At 34.7% G+C, this 19,099-nt stretch overlaps 3 protein-coding genes across 3 annotated transcripts; 2 read left to right on the top strand and 1 right to left on the bottom strand.

The window, feature by feature from the left end:
• Positions 1-924: 924 nt before the first annotated feature.
• Positions 925-7,377, top strand: LOC145594704 (uncharacterized). Its single transcript, XM_081651036.1, has 6 exons — positions 925-1,327; positions 2,322-2,375; positions 4,151-4,231; positions 5,821-5,890; positions 5,976-6,064; positions 7,007-7,377. The coding sequence occupies exons 1-6, from the start codon at positions 1,163-1,165 to the stop codon at positions 7,139-7,141; spliced, it is 594 nt and encodes a 197-aa protein (XP_081507162.1). The 5' UTR covers positions 925-1,162; the 3' UTR covers positions 7,142-7,377.
• A 2,533-nt stretch (positions 7,378-9,910) lies between these two features.
• Positions 9,911-12,429, top strand: LOC145594694 (serine/threonine-protein kinase RHS3-like). Its single transcript, XM_081651028.1, has 3 exons — positions 9,911-10,009; positions 10,518-11,287; positions 11,538-12,429. The coding sequence occupies exons 1-3, from the start codon at positions 9,911-9,913 to the stop codon at positions 12,427-12,429; spliced, it is 1,761 nt and encodes a 586-aa protein (XP_081507154.1).
• Positions 12,430-12,730: 301 nt separating this feature from the next.
• LOC145594058 (serine carboxypeptidase-like 28) lies at positions 12,731-16,586 on the bottom strand. Its single transcript, XM_081650402.1, has 8 exons — positions 16,181-16,586; positions 15,124-15,219; positions 14,783-14,961; positions 14,435-14,683; positions 13,714-13,844; positions 13,361-13,456; positions 13,036-13,141; positions 12,731-12,910 (listed from the first exon to the last, which is right to left on the bottom strand). Exons 1-8 carry the CDS (start codon positions 16,584-16,586, stop codon positions 12,755-12,757), a joined length of 1,419 nt encoding a protein of 472 aa, XP_081506528.1. The 3' UTR covers positions 12,731-12,754.
• Between the last annotated feature and the right edge of the window lie 2,513 nt (positions 16,587-19,099).

Genomic DNA, 19,099 nt, shown 5'->3' on the forward strand with positions numbered 1-19,099 from the left:
CTGAAAAAAATTGGGCTCAACTCGAGACATCTTAAGGCTCGGCTTGAGCACAATACTCCTTAAGGCTCGAGACTCCCAAAAGCTTGGCCCGATTTGGCTTGGTTCAGCTCAAGGCTCGACTCGGCTCACTTTGGTTTGAGGCTGAGAGAGTTTAGTATTTAGTCCAATTAACAAAGGGCCTAATTGTTTATCTAGTCATTAAATCAAAGGGCCTGTTCACATTTACTGAATTGAGCTGAAATGAACTGAACTAAACTGATTGGAGCTGAACTGAACTGAACTGATTGGAGCTGAATTGAACTGAACTAAACTGAATTGAGCTGAAATTAATATTTTATGAGAGAGGGAAATTAAGAGCTCAACTGAACTGAACTGGGAACTGAACTGATTAAAGCTGAACTGAACTGAACTCATTGGAGCTGAACTGAAATTAAATAAATGTGAATAGGCCCTAAGACAATCAAAGTTTTCTTTTATAACTCTCATATTCTATCCCATTGCTTCTTTTATTCAATGTGAACAATTTCTTTCGCTTTTTCTTTTGTTTTATTTTCTTATATATAAATAACAAGAAAATCTTCAACAAAAGCTCCAAAATTAGTGATAATCCTAGAAAAGGGAAAAAAAAAAACTTTTAGTCTCTAAGCCTTAAACATAAATACGGAGTACAAGTTTTCGAGCTGAACCAAGAATAACTCTGGCTTAGCTCGTTAAAATCTCAACTTGAATCGCTCAAGTCGAGCACTCGAGCCTATATCAAGCTTTGGTCGAGTCAAATCTTGAACAGTTTACGAACATGCTCGGCTCATTGACACCCCTACACAAGCCCCAACCAACCAAATTCAAGCCCCAAGGCCCCCAACCAACCAATTGTAAAAGCTTGGAAAGATCTAGTTGACTATCAACTTGGACTGTCATCTTCCCCAAACAAGTAGGAAAGAAACTTCCAGAATCCATCAAACCCCTAACGTCACCCCCCACAAACACACTCTCTCTGAAACTTCCCGAACTTCCACCATCCTTTTTATCCTCTTTTCTCTCTCCTCCTTCATCAGATCTGCAATACCCACTTCCCCAAATCCCCAAAATCTGATCCACATTCTTGTAATTTTCAAATTAGGGTTTTCAATTTGTGGGGTTGGAAGAGAAGAGAGATTGTGCAATGGAGGGTGGAGCTGTGTCAGAAAAGCAGACATCTTCTTACACTTATTGGGTGAGAGAAACGACGTCGGATGCTGCGCCTCCTCCTGTTCCTAAGATGCTTTCTGCTCAGGATGTTTCCAAACAAACTTCTCATGCCCCTGCTCTTGGTTCCGTTTGGAATACGGTATCGCTTTGATCATTAATATCTTTAATTGCGTCTTTATAAATTATAAAGAGTCGATATTTAGAATATATACGATGAATTAATAAGATCCCACGTGATATGTTTTTATTTACGGGTATATGTTAGTGTAAAAATACGGTTGATATTTGTGAAGTTTGATCATGGTGAATGTTACAATTAATTTGAAACAGAATGGGTATTCAATTATGTGTTTTCTTAGAAATTATTATGATTAATGTGATATTATTGGAGTAAAATATGATGTATGTTAATTGATAAATTCTCTGTTTGGATGGTATTGGCTTGAATATTCTAGTAATTTTGTACTTATATTATTATGCTGGAAGCTGGATTGCGAGGTTTATTGTGAAAAAGGTTAATAACAATGAATGGAGGTTTCTTGTAACTTGTAAGTATGCGTGTTTTGTTGTATGGGTTTGTTGACACTTTGCATTATTGAAACACATCTATTGTTAGTGGCAAAGAGTTATTTGTTAAATGTTAATTCCTGGTGCTACCCTTTGTATGATCCGAGTCATTAAGTTGGGCTGTCGAAAAAATCTCTTATACGCTGTTAGTTGGGTGTGGCTTTTGCGGTAGAGTAATTTTCTGTGTGAAAAAGTAGTCTTGTTCTACTTTCTGATTGTTAGTGAGAAAGAGTTATTTGTTAATGCCTGGAGCTACTCATTCTATGATCGAGTCATTAAGTTGGGGTGTCGAAAAAATCTCTTATGCGCTGTTAGTTGGGTGTTGCTTTTGCAGTAGAGTAATTTTCCGTGTAAAAGAGTAGTCTTGTTTTACTTTCAGATGAGACAGCCTTAAAAGTTTATGTGCTGATTTATGCCGGCCAAAGTAACAGACTCGTGATTCCATATATGGCTTTCAAAATTTTTAGTTTTGTTATAGTTTTCGTCCTTTTTGTTGACCACTTTGTTATCTTAGTTACATTGTGCTTGTTGACTTTGCTAATTTTTGTTTCCTATCCATGTTTTAGGCTGGAACATGGGAGGAGAAGAACCTTAACAAATGGTCAACTGAAAGGATTAAGGTTTGTTCTCCGCAATCAAATTATAAACTTTGTGCTTTGGCTGTTTTATTTGTGATTTGCGTGCATCCCCTGATCTTGAATTTGCTATATATATCTTCTAAATGTATGAGTTTTGATGTTTTTAAGAAAGAGGGCTTATTTCTAGTGAACATTGTCTCTTTCCTTCCCTTTCTTGTATTCATTATGTTAACATGGTCAAGTATTACATTCTTAGGGAACTTTTCATGAGTTTTTTAATATTTATTAATTTAAATTGACATGAAACTTCTCTTGGGTCTGTAGATTAAGGTTTATTTTTTGATGGATTGAGAAATTATGTATATAACTCCTGTCCTCCTGTGCATTGGTGTTTGGTTTTCTACCTCGAGTATCTTAGGGGTGTGCTCCATTGAGTGTTTTTAGGGGCTCAAGTATTTTTAGGATGTGATTTCCCTTGAGTGTTTTTAGGTGGTGTTTAGTTTACCAAGTTGGATTTGTATGGAATGAGAATTGTGAACTTGAGTGCTATAATAAAATAAAACTATAGTGTGGGTATATAATAAAATTAAAGGGTTTATGTTTGCATTGGGAAATTCAATGCACCCTGTATCAGTCTCTACCTGAACCCAAAGCAAGCATTATCGTATCCATTTCTTAATATCCAACTAAACCTAGGTTTATGCATTCCTTTTGTTACTTATTCCAAATATCCGATAGGAAAAAGTAATAAGCAAGTTCATTCTTATATGCCAAACGGGTACTGTTTCCATGTTTAGAAGGAAGAGAGATAGCCTTGTAATGCATTTTTTTTCCTTCTCTGCTTAGCCTTTAAAAATAGGGCACTTAAATAGAGGAAGACCCTTAAAATTGGTTGTGAGATGGGGGAGATTAAGTGGCTGTAAGATAAATAAGAAAAACCTAATCTCATATTAACAAGAATCTGAATTGGATTCTGAATTCACTTATGCATCCAAATTATAACAAGCACATATCTCACAATTCACAAACCTACTCAATCAACATGTACTTATAATGCACAATGGTAGAAATATATTATTGCTATAGCTACCTTTCTCAGATCCCTAAATACTTACTTTATGAACTTAACGTTCCCTTAATTAACCCTGATAACTTGGAACTCATTTAGATGCCTAAAACAATTGAGCTTAAACAAATTTAATTGGTATAAATACTACACCTTGCTCCTTTTTGTTTGTTCCATTTGCCTTTTTACATTGCTTTCAATACACACATCTACACTTTATCATCTTCAGCGATGTGCTATAAAAAATTGTAGAAAGTTAATATTTTGAAACTACAAATCGAGTGAATTCTAACAAGTTCTTACATGAGTATGTAATTTCTTACTTCATATATGATAACGGATACACTTGGTCAAACTTTTCTCTTTTCAAAAGGAATACCTTAAATGGACAAACAAAAAGATGTAGGTAGTAGTATATAAAGTTAAATAAATTTGTGTGTTTAAAGGGGAATATATTAGCTTTATACTTCCTCCCAATCTTGAAGTTATTTCAGACAACTTTGGCACCGTTTCTTTTATTTTCTTTTTTTTGTTAATTTTTTTTTTTTAATTTTTATCCTGAGTATCTTTTCTAGTCAAATGCTCTTGGATGTCTTGTCTGTCGATATGGTAATGACATGTTTGTGATGATTAATTGGCTTGGCAATTGACATGCAGTTGTATCTGTTTGTTCTATTTCCTAGTGCCTTTGTTTGAAGGAGTAGTTGCCGCACTTTAGTTGCTCACTACTCCTCCTTATGTCATTTTGCAGGAGTTGCTCAGTTCTATTGGCTCTTTGGAGTTCACTAATGGAAAAGCAGAAATAAGTGAAGTATCAAAATGTTCAGGCGATGTGAGTATTGCCTTTGCACCCATCACTTCGCCGCATTATTACTAATTTAATTGAATAGAATTAAAAGCTTATTTTCATGTGTTAAGTGTTATGTACTCAAATAATTAATACTCTAAGAAGGCTTCTTTATCAAGTCTTAACTATTAAAATCTGGACTTAATATTGAGTAAAGCTCTTGGATATAGGGAATAAATTGTACTTTATGTTATTGTAAACAGCTCTCTTTAAATGGATTTTACTCACATGATATGATTTTTACGGTGATGCCAGTGGTAGGGATGCAATTTATTAAGCTATAACTTTGTCTGAGGTTATAACTTTTGTAAAAGGATTTGAATTTGGAACCTGATTGAGAATGGCTTTAACTGTCAGTCCAACACTTGTTTCTCAAAATTCAGATTTAGCTTCTATATTCAGCTTATGATTTAGATCTGGAATTGTTGGACACCCTCTTTTTAAAGTACCTTTTGTAGTTGTAGTATACCTTTTGAAATAAGTTGTTCTTTAGCTGCTTCGCTTTATTGATTAATGAATCCTTGAACAGGAGCTTTCGTTTTGGATATGGTTGTCTTCAGGTACCCATACATGAAGATTTGATTTCTTGACATAGTTGTGTTATTAAACCTCCCTAGGGATGTCAATGGGGCAGGGCGGGGCGGGGCGGATGTTGGCATTCCCATCCCCATCCCCATCCCCACCTAATATTTTCATCCCCATCCCCGCCCCACCGGGTACAACTCCAAAACCATCCCCGCCCCACCCCCCACTTGGATATCCATCCCCACCTAATCCTCACCCAAAGACCTGCCTAATCCCCACCCAAGATCCACCTAATCTCCATATCTCAAATACACAATCCTACATAATCAATACGAATTATAAAATAAAACATCCTACACACATTTTGTGTTATAATATAAGTGTCGTACAGAGTATGATAATTAATATTGTATTTCACGTAATTATTTTATGAATAGTATAAAAGTATGTAATTTTGCTTTAAAAGATATATAGATGTGGATATGAGGTGGGGATGGGGCGGGTATGAAGTGGGGCGGGTGGGGCGAGGCGGGGATGGGGCGGGTACAACTTAAAATCCACCCCCGTCCCATCACCCATGGCGGGTATGGTTTTTATCCCCATCCCCGCCCCACCACCCGCCAAACCGAGACCCATCCCCGCCCTACTGGGGCGGGGATGGCGCGGGTCTCCTACTTGTCCCGCCCCACTGACATCCCTCCCTCCACAGCTCCATCACACCCTATATGACTTAATGAATTCTTTTTCACAAACTAATACCCCAAGTGCCCTTACTCTAGAAATGTGGTTTGATTGTTTAACTTTTGTCTTTGTCTCAACTCTTAATGTGCATATCCTGCCAACTTGGGCTCATAAACTGGGATGATGGGAGTGGGTGCTTAAAGAAATGTCGGAATTAGAAAATATATAATATCGACAGATATTACTTTTTAGTATGAAGTTTGGGCACTAGGCCATAGGAAGCTAGAATATAACATGCTTAATGTTCATATCTGTGAATACTTTTATCGGCAATATGAACTTAATGTTTTGTCAAATATAATACACAGGCCTACTTGGTGACGGTTCGTAACAAGAAACGTGTTGGCTATACTTACGAGATAACCATTGATGTCAAAGGTTAGCATTTAGTATTCACTTTTACATAGAATCACACCTGTTAGTTTTTTCTTATATTAGATTATTATGTGGCAACTTGGAACAGGTGACTGGCTGGTTGGTGGAGAGAATAAGACGATAAAGGGGTATCTGGAAATTGCAGAGTTCTCATATGGTGAATTAGATGACTTAGAGGTATGTGAGTATGTCAGTAAATCGAAACTTTGTTTAAAACTGTAGTTTGAAATCTTGACCAAATCTAAAGGTTTTCTGTAGGGACCAATTATATAGTTGCCTGTTTATGTAATGCGTTTGGTGGTTCTTGGTTGCTGTCATACTAGCTTTATTTAGTTATGTGGTAGTTTTCCTTTAATTCTTATGATTTCAATTGGCAGTTGCAGTCCAACTCACCATCTTGTTATGAAAACTATTTGTTATGGCTGAAGGGGGCTGATGTAGTTTGCAATTCGGGGGCCTAATGTTCCTTGGTTTCTCTATTTTAATGGTCATGCTGAACACTTATTGGTCCTGAATTTCATTATATTGTCTAACACCATCCTGCTACATTCCTTACAGAAAGTTTATGCTACCACAATGAAAGGAGTTAATAGACTGCCAATTCTCCCCCCCTCTCTCCCTTCTCTCTCCCCTCCCTTCTCCCTGAATGCTACTAAAAGAAGGTTGTGTTTTGATGAGATATGATTCCTGCATTCCGTGCCTCTATGTGATTCCAGGTGGCAGAACTGTCGACAAAGATGCTCTCCTATACTCTAATATCTGCCTGGTTTCTCTCTGTAGTCTTCAACATTCTAATTCTGCTCTCCAGACAGAAAATGCTTACCCTTAATGTTTCTTGATGACCATCACCTAGTACTTGGACTGACTCCTCAAAAGCTTCTTAGTACGTGAACTATTATAAAAACTTAGTTCGTAGGCCATGGTCCAATGGCTACTTATGATGCTTAGCACGTTAACTATTATAAAAGAAAAATTTTTGTTAAGTGTTGTTTTTAATTTTTTCTTCTCTGTGTCAAATGGCTGATTCTGTGTGAGCATGTTTTTGCTCCCAACTTGAAGCCATTTCAGCTGGGGCTTATAATTATTTTCTGACAATTCTTTTGCCTTGCATGTTTGCAGCTTACCGTGAATATAAGTGGAGGTAGTGATTTGCCACACCAAGATAAGCAGAGTATTACCAAGGATTTGAAGTCTTTCTTACAACCTTTGCATGAAAAGTTGTTACAGTTCGAACAGGAACTCAAAGAGAGGTAGAAGGATCAATGTGCCTCTCTATGTACTCTACTCATTTATTGTTCTTGCTAGTTTCAGAAATTATGTAACACTAGAAATCAAACGAGATTCCATCAACCAAATGTAAGAGTAAAGTCTCAGTTTTCAGGGATCTCTAGTCCAGTGCATTTCAATTCGTGTTGTGTACGCTAAAAATGTGCTTTGATTTCAAACTTTTTGTTATCTAAGAAATTTAAAACTTCTTTGTTAGCTTGTCACAGTATGGAAATTTTTCGATGAGTGTTCCTTGTTACGAGTACTCTGTATTATTAAAGAGATGTTAACGAATGCCTGTGTTTCCATATCAAGGCAGCGAGGCTAAAAGGGCAAGCATCGAAGAGGATGGATTCCCTTATAGGTTATTATTCCTGGTTTCATAGATACCTAACACCAAATTTGTTTCTAAGTATTTCAAAAATTACTTGCAAATGCTTGAGTTTGGATGAATAAAACCACATTTGTGTAGTTCGCTAGGATCAACGACAAAATCTAGAAGATGCTCACAAACTAGCAAAAATAAAGATTTGATTTCGCAAGTTGTAGCTTTACATTTTTCTTCAACTTACTAGCACCACATCTTGTTGGCCTTTAAATCTTGAAATATGTAATAGATTCGGAAAATTTTTTAATTGTCATTTGGAGAAGTTTTATAACTCACGCACGCATCGACCAGTAAATATTCAGCTTATAAAGTGATATTTTCTCTGTTATTCAAACTTATTGCTTCAATATAAAACAACTCACATGTGGACAACAATAAGGTTCCAGAGACAAAAAAACATCAAGAGTAAAGACTATGGAGTACCAATTTGAATTTTGAACCCTTTTAAATTCTCAATACAAGCACTAATAAAAGAGAATAAACCAATTTTGAAATGTGTCAAAAAGTCTAAAAATTATGTTAAATTAAAAAATATTAATAATACTCCATTATGATGCTTAATCATATGGTCATAAATCATAGTAAAAATAATTAAAAATCAATTAAAAATAGGGGTGGAGGATCCCACAAAATCTCAAATTCTCATTCCCCTACCACTATTTGGCAGCTTTCAACGGATATCCATTAAATTTTTTAATTATGGAATTGATTAAAATTATTCTCCTCTTCTTTCCACAATTGTGTTCATCTCACCACGTCCTGTTCTCTCTTTTTTTTTTCTTTCTTTCTTTTACTTTTTTTTTTTTAAACGAAAATTTAGTTTCAACCTCTTTTTTCTTCCAAATTTTTTTAAACAAGAACTACAACATTCATTATCTACCAAAATTTATATTTGTTTCATTGTTTGTGAGCCTTACAAAGTTGACAAAAGTTGGATATAATCATTGGGTTTGTTATATGAAGCTCTAAGAATTTTGCTTATGGTTTTGGATAATGGTTCGTTCTTCATAATCTTTAATTCTATTTCCCGTTTTTGGTTTTTTATTTGGTGATTTTGGTATGGCATGGCATGTTTCGACATCAATCAATTATGTTATTATAATCACGATTGGATTATAATTATTCAAAAAGTTCTTCCAAATATAGAATTTTTAACTTAATTAATTGTATAGATAATCTTGGATTTGACAACCTAACTACCGTAACTTTAACCATGGACGTAATATGATCCGATAGCACATGGCCCACACTTATGTACACACGTCATGTCCAATGTGTGTCTTAAATGTACATGTGTGTGACGTGCACATATATTGCCATTTGTCGTTCTGAATGTCTACAGGTGTAATTTTTTTTACTATACAGATAAACACGTATTAGGATATGTGTGGGTTAGCAATATACTTTTTTTTTATTAGAAAGTGTAAAATGACGTCATTTTTCATAAATTTGATGGATATCCTTGCAAGAAGTACCATATCTAGCTTGCTCAAGATAAAATTATTTGAGAAAGAATAAATAATACATTTAGGTTGGTTTTTTTTATTATTATTTGACAATTTTTTTATGTCAATTAGGAGGTGAATGCAATGGAACATGTACGTTTTTTCTATTCTCTAATTCCTACGGATGATACTCTAGATGATGAAACATGTACGTTTTTTTTCATCATCTCACTTCTAAAGTTCTAATAATAACGCTTTACCTTTTACCTTTATCAATGTAAATTTATTTATTGACATTTTATGTTTGGAACCACTTACAACCAATTATCATATTTGTTCATTTTTACAAAGAGAAAACTAATTTTCTTCATTTGTAAAAGAAAGAGCATTTTTGTTTTGTTCATCTAAATTACTTTTTCTTCTATAAACTTGAGCAAATTCATCAAAGTAATAGGTAATAAGTGCAAAATCGATTTGCTATTTGCGCAAATGAGCAAGGTATAACCGATTGAATGGTACATGATTTTAGATTTTTAATTGGACTCGTATCAAACCACATTAAAACAATGTGTTGGTTCTTGGTAGGTGATAATAAGCTAGGATTTGGTCAATAATTCAAAATAGGTTTATTTGGCCGTTTTTTAAGCAATCTACGTGCTTAGCACAAATTCATTTCTTGTGCCTTAATACTAATAACAATTAATACAACATGATTTCACATCAATAATATTTCAAAAAAAAAAAAAAAAAAAAAGAACTGGTCTTTAGGTTGTGCATATCTTTTGCACTAGGCCTGCATTTGTACACATTGATTGATAATTTTATATACTTCATGTTTACAACATATTAGGAAACTGCATTTTATTTTCCAAAGTTTAGAAAAAATATTGGACATTATATCAATCATATTGAACTGTGTTATTAATGTGGTTTCCACAAAAACCTAACCAGGGATTTAATCAGCGTTGCTGTGTTGCGCTGCTGACGTCATTTAAGCCTGTGGAGAGGGCAGATACTTCTGAGGTTAGGACCTTTGAATCATTTACCTTTTGTGGTCGTTTTTAATATAGCTAGTTATGTTTTGTTACACGTCTCTATTTATGTCATTGTAAATACGTGTTTTAAATTAGTTTATTCTTGTCTGTTAGACTCCTATGAAATCTCAACTTCATAACAAGTTTCTAAATTTAACAAATTTGTTATAACAATTAATTTTTTTTTGAGGGATTATAACAATGATTGTTTGTATACGTAATGATTAACATTTGATAGAGATTTTTTCGAAGAATTACTTATCGTTGCTAAGTCAATTGTTCTTGGTTGGAATATATTGTTACTCGATATTTGCCTTGGTAAAATTTTCACTCTTAATATATAGGTACATTATATAACGATGTTTTAATCTTTATTATGTTGTAATGTTTTAACATTTCTTTCGATTTTTAAGAAAAAAACGCAATTCTGTTTTGATATCTTGTCCTTTGAAAATGTTTGTGATCATCTGAAAGATTGTATGATGTGAATGTAACAGATGAGCTATCCGTCATCAGAAGATGATTCATATGAACCAAAAAGAATGAGTCCTGATTGGGGATCGAAAACAAGCATGGACTCGGGCTATAGCTCACCCGAGCCAGGCTCAATGGATCCAACCTCGATGCCTAAACCAACAGGTCCTGCACAAAGCAAGTTCCGGGAGCAGAAAAAACATTTGGAGCCTCTATGGAAGCCAGGGTCTAATAACCTGATGGCTGGGAACCAACGCCGGATACCCTCCCCTAGGCCGGTCTCAAATCATGAGGTGACAGTGCAGAGGCGAGATCACAGCTACAGCAGCAACAACAGCAATAACCATCAGAACCAGCACCACCGGAGTGACAGCATAGAGAGCACGAGTTCTGCACCCTTAAAGCCTCATACAGGGGGGGATGTGCGATGGGATGCTATAAACGCGGTAAATGCAAGAGAGGCTCCATTAGGACTTAGCCATTTTAGACTCCTTAAGAGGCTTGGGTATGGAGATATTGGTAGTGTTTATCTTGTTGATTTAAGAGGGACTTGCACCCATTTTGCCATGAAAGTCATGGATAAGGCCTCACTCGCGAGTAGGAACAAGTTGCTTAGGGCGCAGACAGAGAGGGAGATTCTAGGCTTGCTCGATCACCCTTTCTTGCCAACATTGTACACACATTTTGAGACCGATAAGTTTTACTGCTTGGTCATGGAGTTCTGCAGTGGTGGTAATCTTCATTCCCTTAGACAGAAGCAGCCTAACAAGTTTTTCTCTGAGGAAGCTGCTCGGTCAGTACTTTTTCCTAGCTATTTCCCTTCTGATGATCTTATGTTTCTACCATGTCCGTTTCTTATTATGTGCAATAAAGGGATTTGTGAGATATAAAAAGTTCCTTTGTTGCAAATAATAAGAAACGGAGGTAGTAAAACATTATGTTATATTGGCCTTAAATCATACTTTTTCTAGCTCAATTTACTCCTTTGACCTACATTCGAGGCTTAAATTCTTTGTTTATAATCATGTAAATTGTGAATGCAGGTTTTATGCATCAGAAGTACTATTAGCATTGGAGTATCTACACATGCTTGGAATAGTGTACAGAGACCTAAAGCCAGAGAATGTGCTAGTAAGGGAAGAAGGCCATATCATGCTCTCAGACTTTGACCTTTCCCTTCGTTGCTCGGTCAGTCCAACCCTTGTCAAGTCCTCCTCATCTCATGTGTCTAATGGTGGTAGTGGAGGTGGAAGTGGAGGTGGTGGGATCCTCGACGAGGAATTGGCAGTGCAGGGGTGTATGCAACCCTCAAGCTTCTTCCCTCGCAGCATACTCCCTGGCAAAAAGAACAGAAAATCTAAATCAGATTTTGGGCTGTTTGTAAATGGATCACTCCCTGAGTTGATGGCAGAGCCCACCAATGTTCGATCTATGTCATTTGTCGGTACACACGAGTACCTGGCCCCTGAGATCATTCGCGGTGAGGGGCATGGTAGTGCTGTAGACTGGTGGACTTTTGGTATTTTCCTATATGAGCTCCTACATGGTACCACCCCTTTCAAAGGGCAAGGAAACCGGGCTACCCTCTTCAATGTCGTTGGACAGCCCTTGAGGTTCCCGGACAATCCAAATGTCAGCAATGTGGCACGCGATCTCATTCGTGGACTTTTGGTTAAGGAGCCTCATAAGAGAATTGCTTACAAAAGGGGTGCTACTGAAATCAAGCAACACCCCTTCTTTGAAGGGGTGAATTGGGCACTTGTTAGATGTGCTGCCCCTCCTCATGTCCCTGATCCTGTAGATTTTACGCGGTTTGCTAATAAGGATGCAACTCCCCCTGGCATGGAGAAGAAGGTTGCTGAGTGTTCTACCGGGAGTGACAGCAACCAGAGCAATTCTAACGATTCTACCTACATCGATTTTGAGTATTTTTGATAAACTATATAAATGATGAAACAATTTTCCATAATTCAACTTTATAGTAGTTTATACTCTCATACTTTAGTAAAAGGGACTATTTTATATTTGCTGTACAAAGAACATGAAAATTGTATTTGTTTAAAAGAAATTCTTTTTTGACACAAACAGAAAGCATGAAGTCCTGATTCATTTCTTGACAAATAATTGAGTTCATATATATTAGATCATACAATTTACTTAACCTATCAATTAAGATCACACAGTATAATAAAAATGATACATTTTCTATCTTACAGTACTATAGTTTAATTTTGTCGCAAGCTTTATGGTGTCACAAAGCTTAATCTGTAATTGTAATCTGGGGCATGGGCTGATTCCTTAAGAACTGTTGAAACAGAAGCAATGCTTGTCGAGGTCTAGTCAATGGAACCTCGTGCCCTGCACCTCTGATTGTCACGTAGGTTAGTCCGTTATACACTTGGCTCCATCCACCAACCTGTTCAGAAGTCATCAACCAGAATTTCAGAAGTGTAGGTAATACTAACAAAACATAATATCTGCACTGCACAATTATATGCTTTTGTAGTGCTGTAATATTTAACAGAAATTGTTAGCACTGACCTTTTCGCTGTCATACCAGGGATACCATTCTGTAATTGTACTGAGATTAAGGGCATTGATGGAGAATCTTGTTGAAGTTAGTGGTAAAATCGCGTCTGTGTCCCCACTGTAAAGAGAAAATTCTAAGAATCAGTTAACTGCAATCCTGGTATGTAAAGGGTAAATTCTGATACTGCTGAGAGTTACATTTAGAGTAGACCAATTGATGAGAACAAGTAAGCAGACATGGCAAAACTAAATCAACCCAAGAACAGATTTAACTCTAACCAACATTAACCCGTATATGACAGTGCTTATAACATCAAATTAAGGCGACATAGCTCACCTGAATACCCAAATCTGAACACCAGCAGCTATGAGTTCCTTGAAGATAGGAAGCATAGATTTCGGGGAGTCAGTCCAACTGCTTCGAACAACTTCACTGCATTGTATAAAAATACATAAATACATCTTCATGATATAATCTTCACAGAAGAGACCATCCTATATATTCTCAGAGATTATTATACTTAATGATGCTAATTGATATAAAGTCCAATGTTCCTTAGGCCTCGTTCTTTTCACCTGAAAAACCCGATCCCTTATCTGAACTTATTTACCCTTATTTAGTTAGCGTACGTGAAAAGAATGAAGCAGTAAAAAATCAGAGTTATGATTAAATTGGTGTGGTATGCAAACCTGCAAGCAGTCCAAGTATGAGGAATAGAGCCAGAGATGTTAGCATGAAGAGCTTTTTGTACTTGTGGTCTGTTCATGTAATTCATTGTGTATGTCACTATACAATCATCATTCCCCTTGTACTTGAATGGCTGCATGATTTCACCAAAATATTTGTCAAATATATCTAAAAATCAACTTTTTGTAAATCTACAGGTATTGAGAATAAATTAAATTACTAATCACTATTCACTAATGTAATCTAATTAATTAAATATTATTGAAAAGATGGTTACGTTTTAGAAACATAATCAATTTACATTCGAGTCTGTTTTTAACTCAACATATTCAAAACTCCAGTAGAATTTTGACCCAATCGATATTACAAATAACTTTATTATTACTTCTGTTCTTTAACAGTTGCATCATTTTGAATAGGCACGTTCATTAACGTGCTACTTTAACTAGACACATCACACGTGATCAAAATTAGTGTAACAAAAAAGTGTAAAAAAAGGTCAAAATGATGCAACTATTGTGAAACAGATGTAATATACGACGATGAGGGAATAATCAATGCAATTGTACAAGTAGATACTTTACTACCTTCGTTACATATTATTTGCAACAATTAGACATTTTCTCTCTACTTTATGTCAAATCTTTGTAAATAATACGTATTGGAGCTAGTATAAAAAAATTTTTTAAAAAAAAAGAGAGAGAAAGGAGGATAATAGCGTACAAAGTGAAGATGGAGGGAGGAAAGATCATCACAAACAGGGCCATAAATGTCATAGGGATTGATGTCTCCAAACTCCGAGTAAGCCTTGAAAAGTGCGCCATTACATTCACCCTTTGGGAACAATATCGAGTCATTCAAGCAATACTTATTTAGTGCCTTGTATGTTGCATCTGATATCAACCCATGATTGAACCAATACTCAAATGATCCTTTATTGTCCAAGTAATTATCTATCACTGGATTCCCTAGCTGCACAATCAAATAATATAATATAATATTATAGTTTAAGGTCGAAGATAATAATATAATAATAAAACTATAGATGTATGAATGAGATCGAGGTATTACTAGGAAGCCTTTGAAGTTGATGGTAGGGTTTTTTACTCCTTTGTTGAGACGAGCTAAGATTAAGGATAGTTCGGGGATATAATGACCCGCGTAGCTTTCTCCAGCTATGTAGAATGGTCTATTCTTGTATTCGGGGAACTTTTTGAACCATCTTGTTAAAAATGCATAGGTATCTCGAGCTGAACATGTACATAAAGATTATAAGTGACACACACTAAATTAATGATGACTAATTGCAATACCTTTTTTTTTTCTAAGGAACTAATTGCAATACTTTTTTTTTTTTTTTAATCATGTTATTTGTACAAATAATAGCTTTTAAATTGTCAAATTGTACAAACCTGTTCTCCTGTCACCAATTTCTTCTACATCAACCGAAGAATTTGAATAAGAGAATCCAACCCCAGCAGGTGAATCAAGGAAAAGCAAATTGGCCTCTACATAATAAGAAAAAAAAAAAAAAATACAAAAGGGGAATTTTTATTTAGCATGGTAATAATAATTGTAATCATTATCCTTTCAAAAACCTTGGTAAGAATTAAAAATATTTAAAACTTAACTCTCTTAGAAAGTACAAGAGTAAATATTTTGCTAATAGCTTGACTTGAGTCATTATAAATTTAGGTTTCAAGCCTAGTTGAGTTTGACTTAAGTCAAAATATGACTAAAAGTCACAAATTTCAACTTATCTATTATTAAACTGACTAGATGATATGACAATAAAAACTGCTCCTCACATTAACTAAGTTAAAATTGTAAAAATAATAATAATAACAATTCATCTATTACTTTGCAGCAAACCTCGGAATCATAGTTAAGAAACCCATTAATGATACATGACTTGTACTATAATCTTATTACAAAACAATACGAAGTATATAGGAGTTCAAGAGTAGCAACTAAGTTATTTTCACTTACTTACAACACTCACTATACTTGATGTTTAAATTCTTTGTTTACATATGATGAAATGAAGTTAAACAAATTCGTCTGAGTTTAATTAATTTGGTGATCTATATAACTATTTCGTTTTCCTATACAAAATAAACCATGTATTCTTTATTATATACTTGTAATAAATTATGAAACTACATATTAAAACTTTTATCAAGAATCACAACTTGTGACATTCTCTTCTTCCCCACAATTATATGAAGACTAGACAAAGAAATGCCACTTTGTGTGAAACACCAATACCCTACCCAACCACTCATATAACTAGATTATCAACAAAACACCTTCACATTCACAGAACATAGGAAAAAGAACAAAAAGACAACACCATCAGCAAAAATGACCAAACAAAATAACAAAATATCCATATCTTCAAACTATATATTATAACAAAACAAATAATTATGAAATATTTATTTATTTTTTTCATTTAATAATACATACCTTTGTTCCAAGCATATGGGCTTAAAGTAAGTGTTTTTCCATCAGGCTGGACCCTAAATGGGCCCACCTCTTCTGAAGCCCCATAAGCCACAGATGAGCAACCAGGCCCACCATTAAGCCAAAGTACAAGTGGTTTCAAATTAGTTTTACCACTTAATGGTGACTCAATTAGCCAGTAAAAAAGGGACCTATTAGTCCTTTTATCCACCGTTACATAGCCTGAATATTGGCTGAAATTCACCTTACCTAATGGCTGCCCCGGTAGCGCGGTGATCCTATCTCTATCTCGGGCACTCGTGTGGTGGCCCTTATGACCATGGGCAGCTAACGCCTCACCGGAAAAAAATAGGATGAGGAGTAGAGAACATGAATAGATCTTACAATGTTCTCTAGTGGGTGATGCCATATTGGTTGTGTTTGTGTAAGGACTTTAGAAGAGAAGTTTAAGCATAAAGTTAAGGATTAATAGAGTGTCATATAAAGGCAAAGAAGTCTTCTTCACATGCAAGTTACATTGTGATCTTATATTTATAGTTTGTGTCTTGAATAATGGAAAACATTATTAACTTATTAGTAATGGACGGTTTTAATTAAATTGTTTAATTTTCAATCACTTGGGCTAACATGTAATTGCTTAAATGAATTGGGTTGAATTTGATTAAATGGGCAATATGGGTGCATTATTAGGGACAAATTCATGAAAAGTAGGCAATATGTCCATGTTATCATACTCCAAATTGTTCCTTGCTCCTTACAAACTCAATCCGAATTCGTCTTAATTCACACTATACTAAATTGGATAATTTTATGATCAAATTCGAAATTGACCAATAGGAGTAAATTAATTAAATTTTGTTTGAAATAACAACTAATTGGCAATTAAACCACAGTTGACTTGATTGTGACCGACCTATGCCTAAATTGATTGTTTGTATAAATTTCAGCCGAATTGATTTAAATCAAACCCTAACCCTAACTAAACTTGATCCAATTTACTCGTAAGTCATCTCTAGAGAAAAAGGTATAATTGATGCAATAGTATGGTCCTCCTCAATGAACTAAAACTAAAGTACTCCCTCTTCCCATAAAAGTTGTAACTGTTTGACTATTATGGTCGATCTAAAAGTAATACTTTGACTATGAGCATATTTTTAACTATGCATGAATATAAATTACGGAGTAAAATAATTATGAACTTGAATATACATAAAGACAAATCTAACAAGATTTTATAAGACTATATTATTTCTTCCATATATACTACTTGTATTGGTACGGTGTGTATATGTATTCCAAGTTTTACTAATTAGGATATATTCCAACAAGGCAACAATCCCAAATTTGATGAACATGTTAAAACTCACTTGCATTATGAATTTATCTACACTTAATATTAGTAGTAAGAAAATATTTGCCACATTTAAATCTTTGGGTAAAAAAAAAAATGTCTTCACTAACCCTGTATTTTATATTCACCTCATGCCTTACTAATAATGTGTCAAGTCAACATGACAGGCTGACAACTAGCTAGCCTAGGAGATTAATGCTTAAACCTTAAAGTATACTTCGTATAACATTCTCTATGTGCGAAATTCAATATATGCTCAATTTTTTCAAAAGGTAAGAAAATTCTCAATTGGGTCAAAATTCTGCGTGGGCCGACTCATCCCGAACTAGCAGACTAGATACACAAGAATAAAGGTAAAGAATCGATAGACACTCTTAATCCTCCTATATAATTTTCTAATTTTTCGATATACACAAGTATATACTCTGTCATTTGAAGTCTGTCTCATCTAAAACTTTATCAGCTTCGTAACACAAAAATATATTCAATATATGTTCAATTTTTTCAAAAGGTAAGAAAATTCGCTCAATTAACAGATTGGACAAAATGAGAATAGAAGTAAAGGATCGATAGATGCTCTTAATTAAATCATCCAACATGATCTTCTAATTTGTTAGTACACCCGAGTATATATTAAAATCCGCCTCATTTAAGACTTGTTCAACATCCGAACACAAGGATATGAATTTAATGTAACGCGGTGATAGGCTAATAGCATTACAGCAAGAGCCAAGAAGGATGCTTGAAGTTGAAGACACTACCACTAGGCAATGCACTAGTGCTAAATCAATAATCCTTAGTCTTCAATTCGTGCCCCATATAACGCCCTATTTTCTGGATCACCCCTAATTATTTTTCTTCTCCTTCCATTTTCTTACATGTTTATTTCATTAATTACAATATCAGTACACTATTAATGACCATAAATTGAAGAACTTCTGTTTGCTCTTGGGATTAGATGGGCCCACTTTATACTAAGGTTAGATCATTGTTGACGTAACCCTTCATGATTGGTGGGGAACTTGCAAGTGTCAAGTTTGATTAAGCAACCTCTAATAGTCTAATTGATAATCAACACTAATTAATGATGGGATTATATAGTTGTTTATACTTTTTTATTATTGTAATTTGGTTAAAGTTTTCCTAGTATTTTATTGAAGATATGATCTAGTTTTGATATTATTAGTCCACCGCTATGACTGACCAAGTGATATTTGACTATAGAGAATAGAGATATATTGAATTCATATATAGTAGTAACTTGTAACTTGTTTATGGAATATTTTATGAAGAAAACCAGCTGCTAATAATGCATAAATATCTTTGATTAATTAGCAAAAGCTAATAATGCACTTTAACAAGAGACTTAAGAAGTAATACACATTCCATATAGGATACTATCTATATTAAAACGTTTATGTGTCACGTGGCACCCTCGCCATGTCATCTTTCAACTATGAGCATATTCTAATAAAAATGTCTATCATGAGATTCGAACTCATAACCACAGAAATATGCATTAGGTGTCTTACCATCTCATACATATATTAATCATGCTTTTATAATCAACT

This window comes from Chenopodium album, chromosome 19, assembly GCF_948465745.1.
Source record: "Chenopodium album chromosome 19, dcCheAlbu1.1, whole genome shotgun sequence".
Classification (NCBI taxonomy): Eukaryota; Viridiplantae; Streptophyta; class Magnoliopsida; order Caryophyllales; family Amaranthaceae; genus Chenopodium; species Chenopodium album.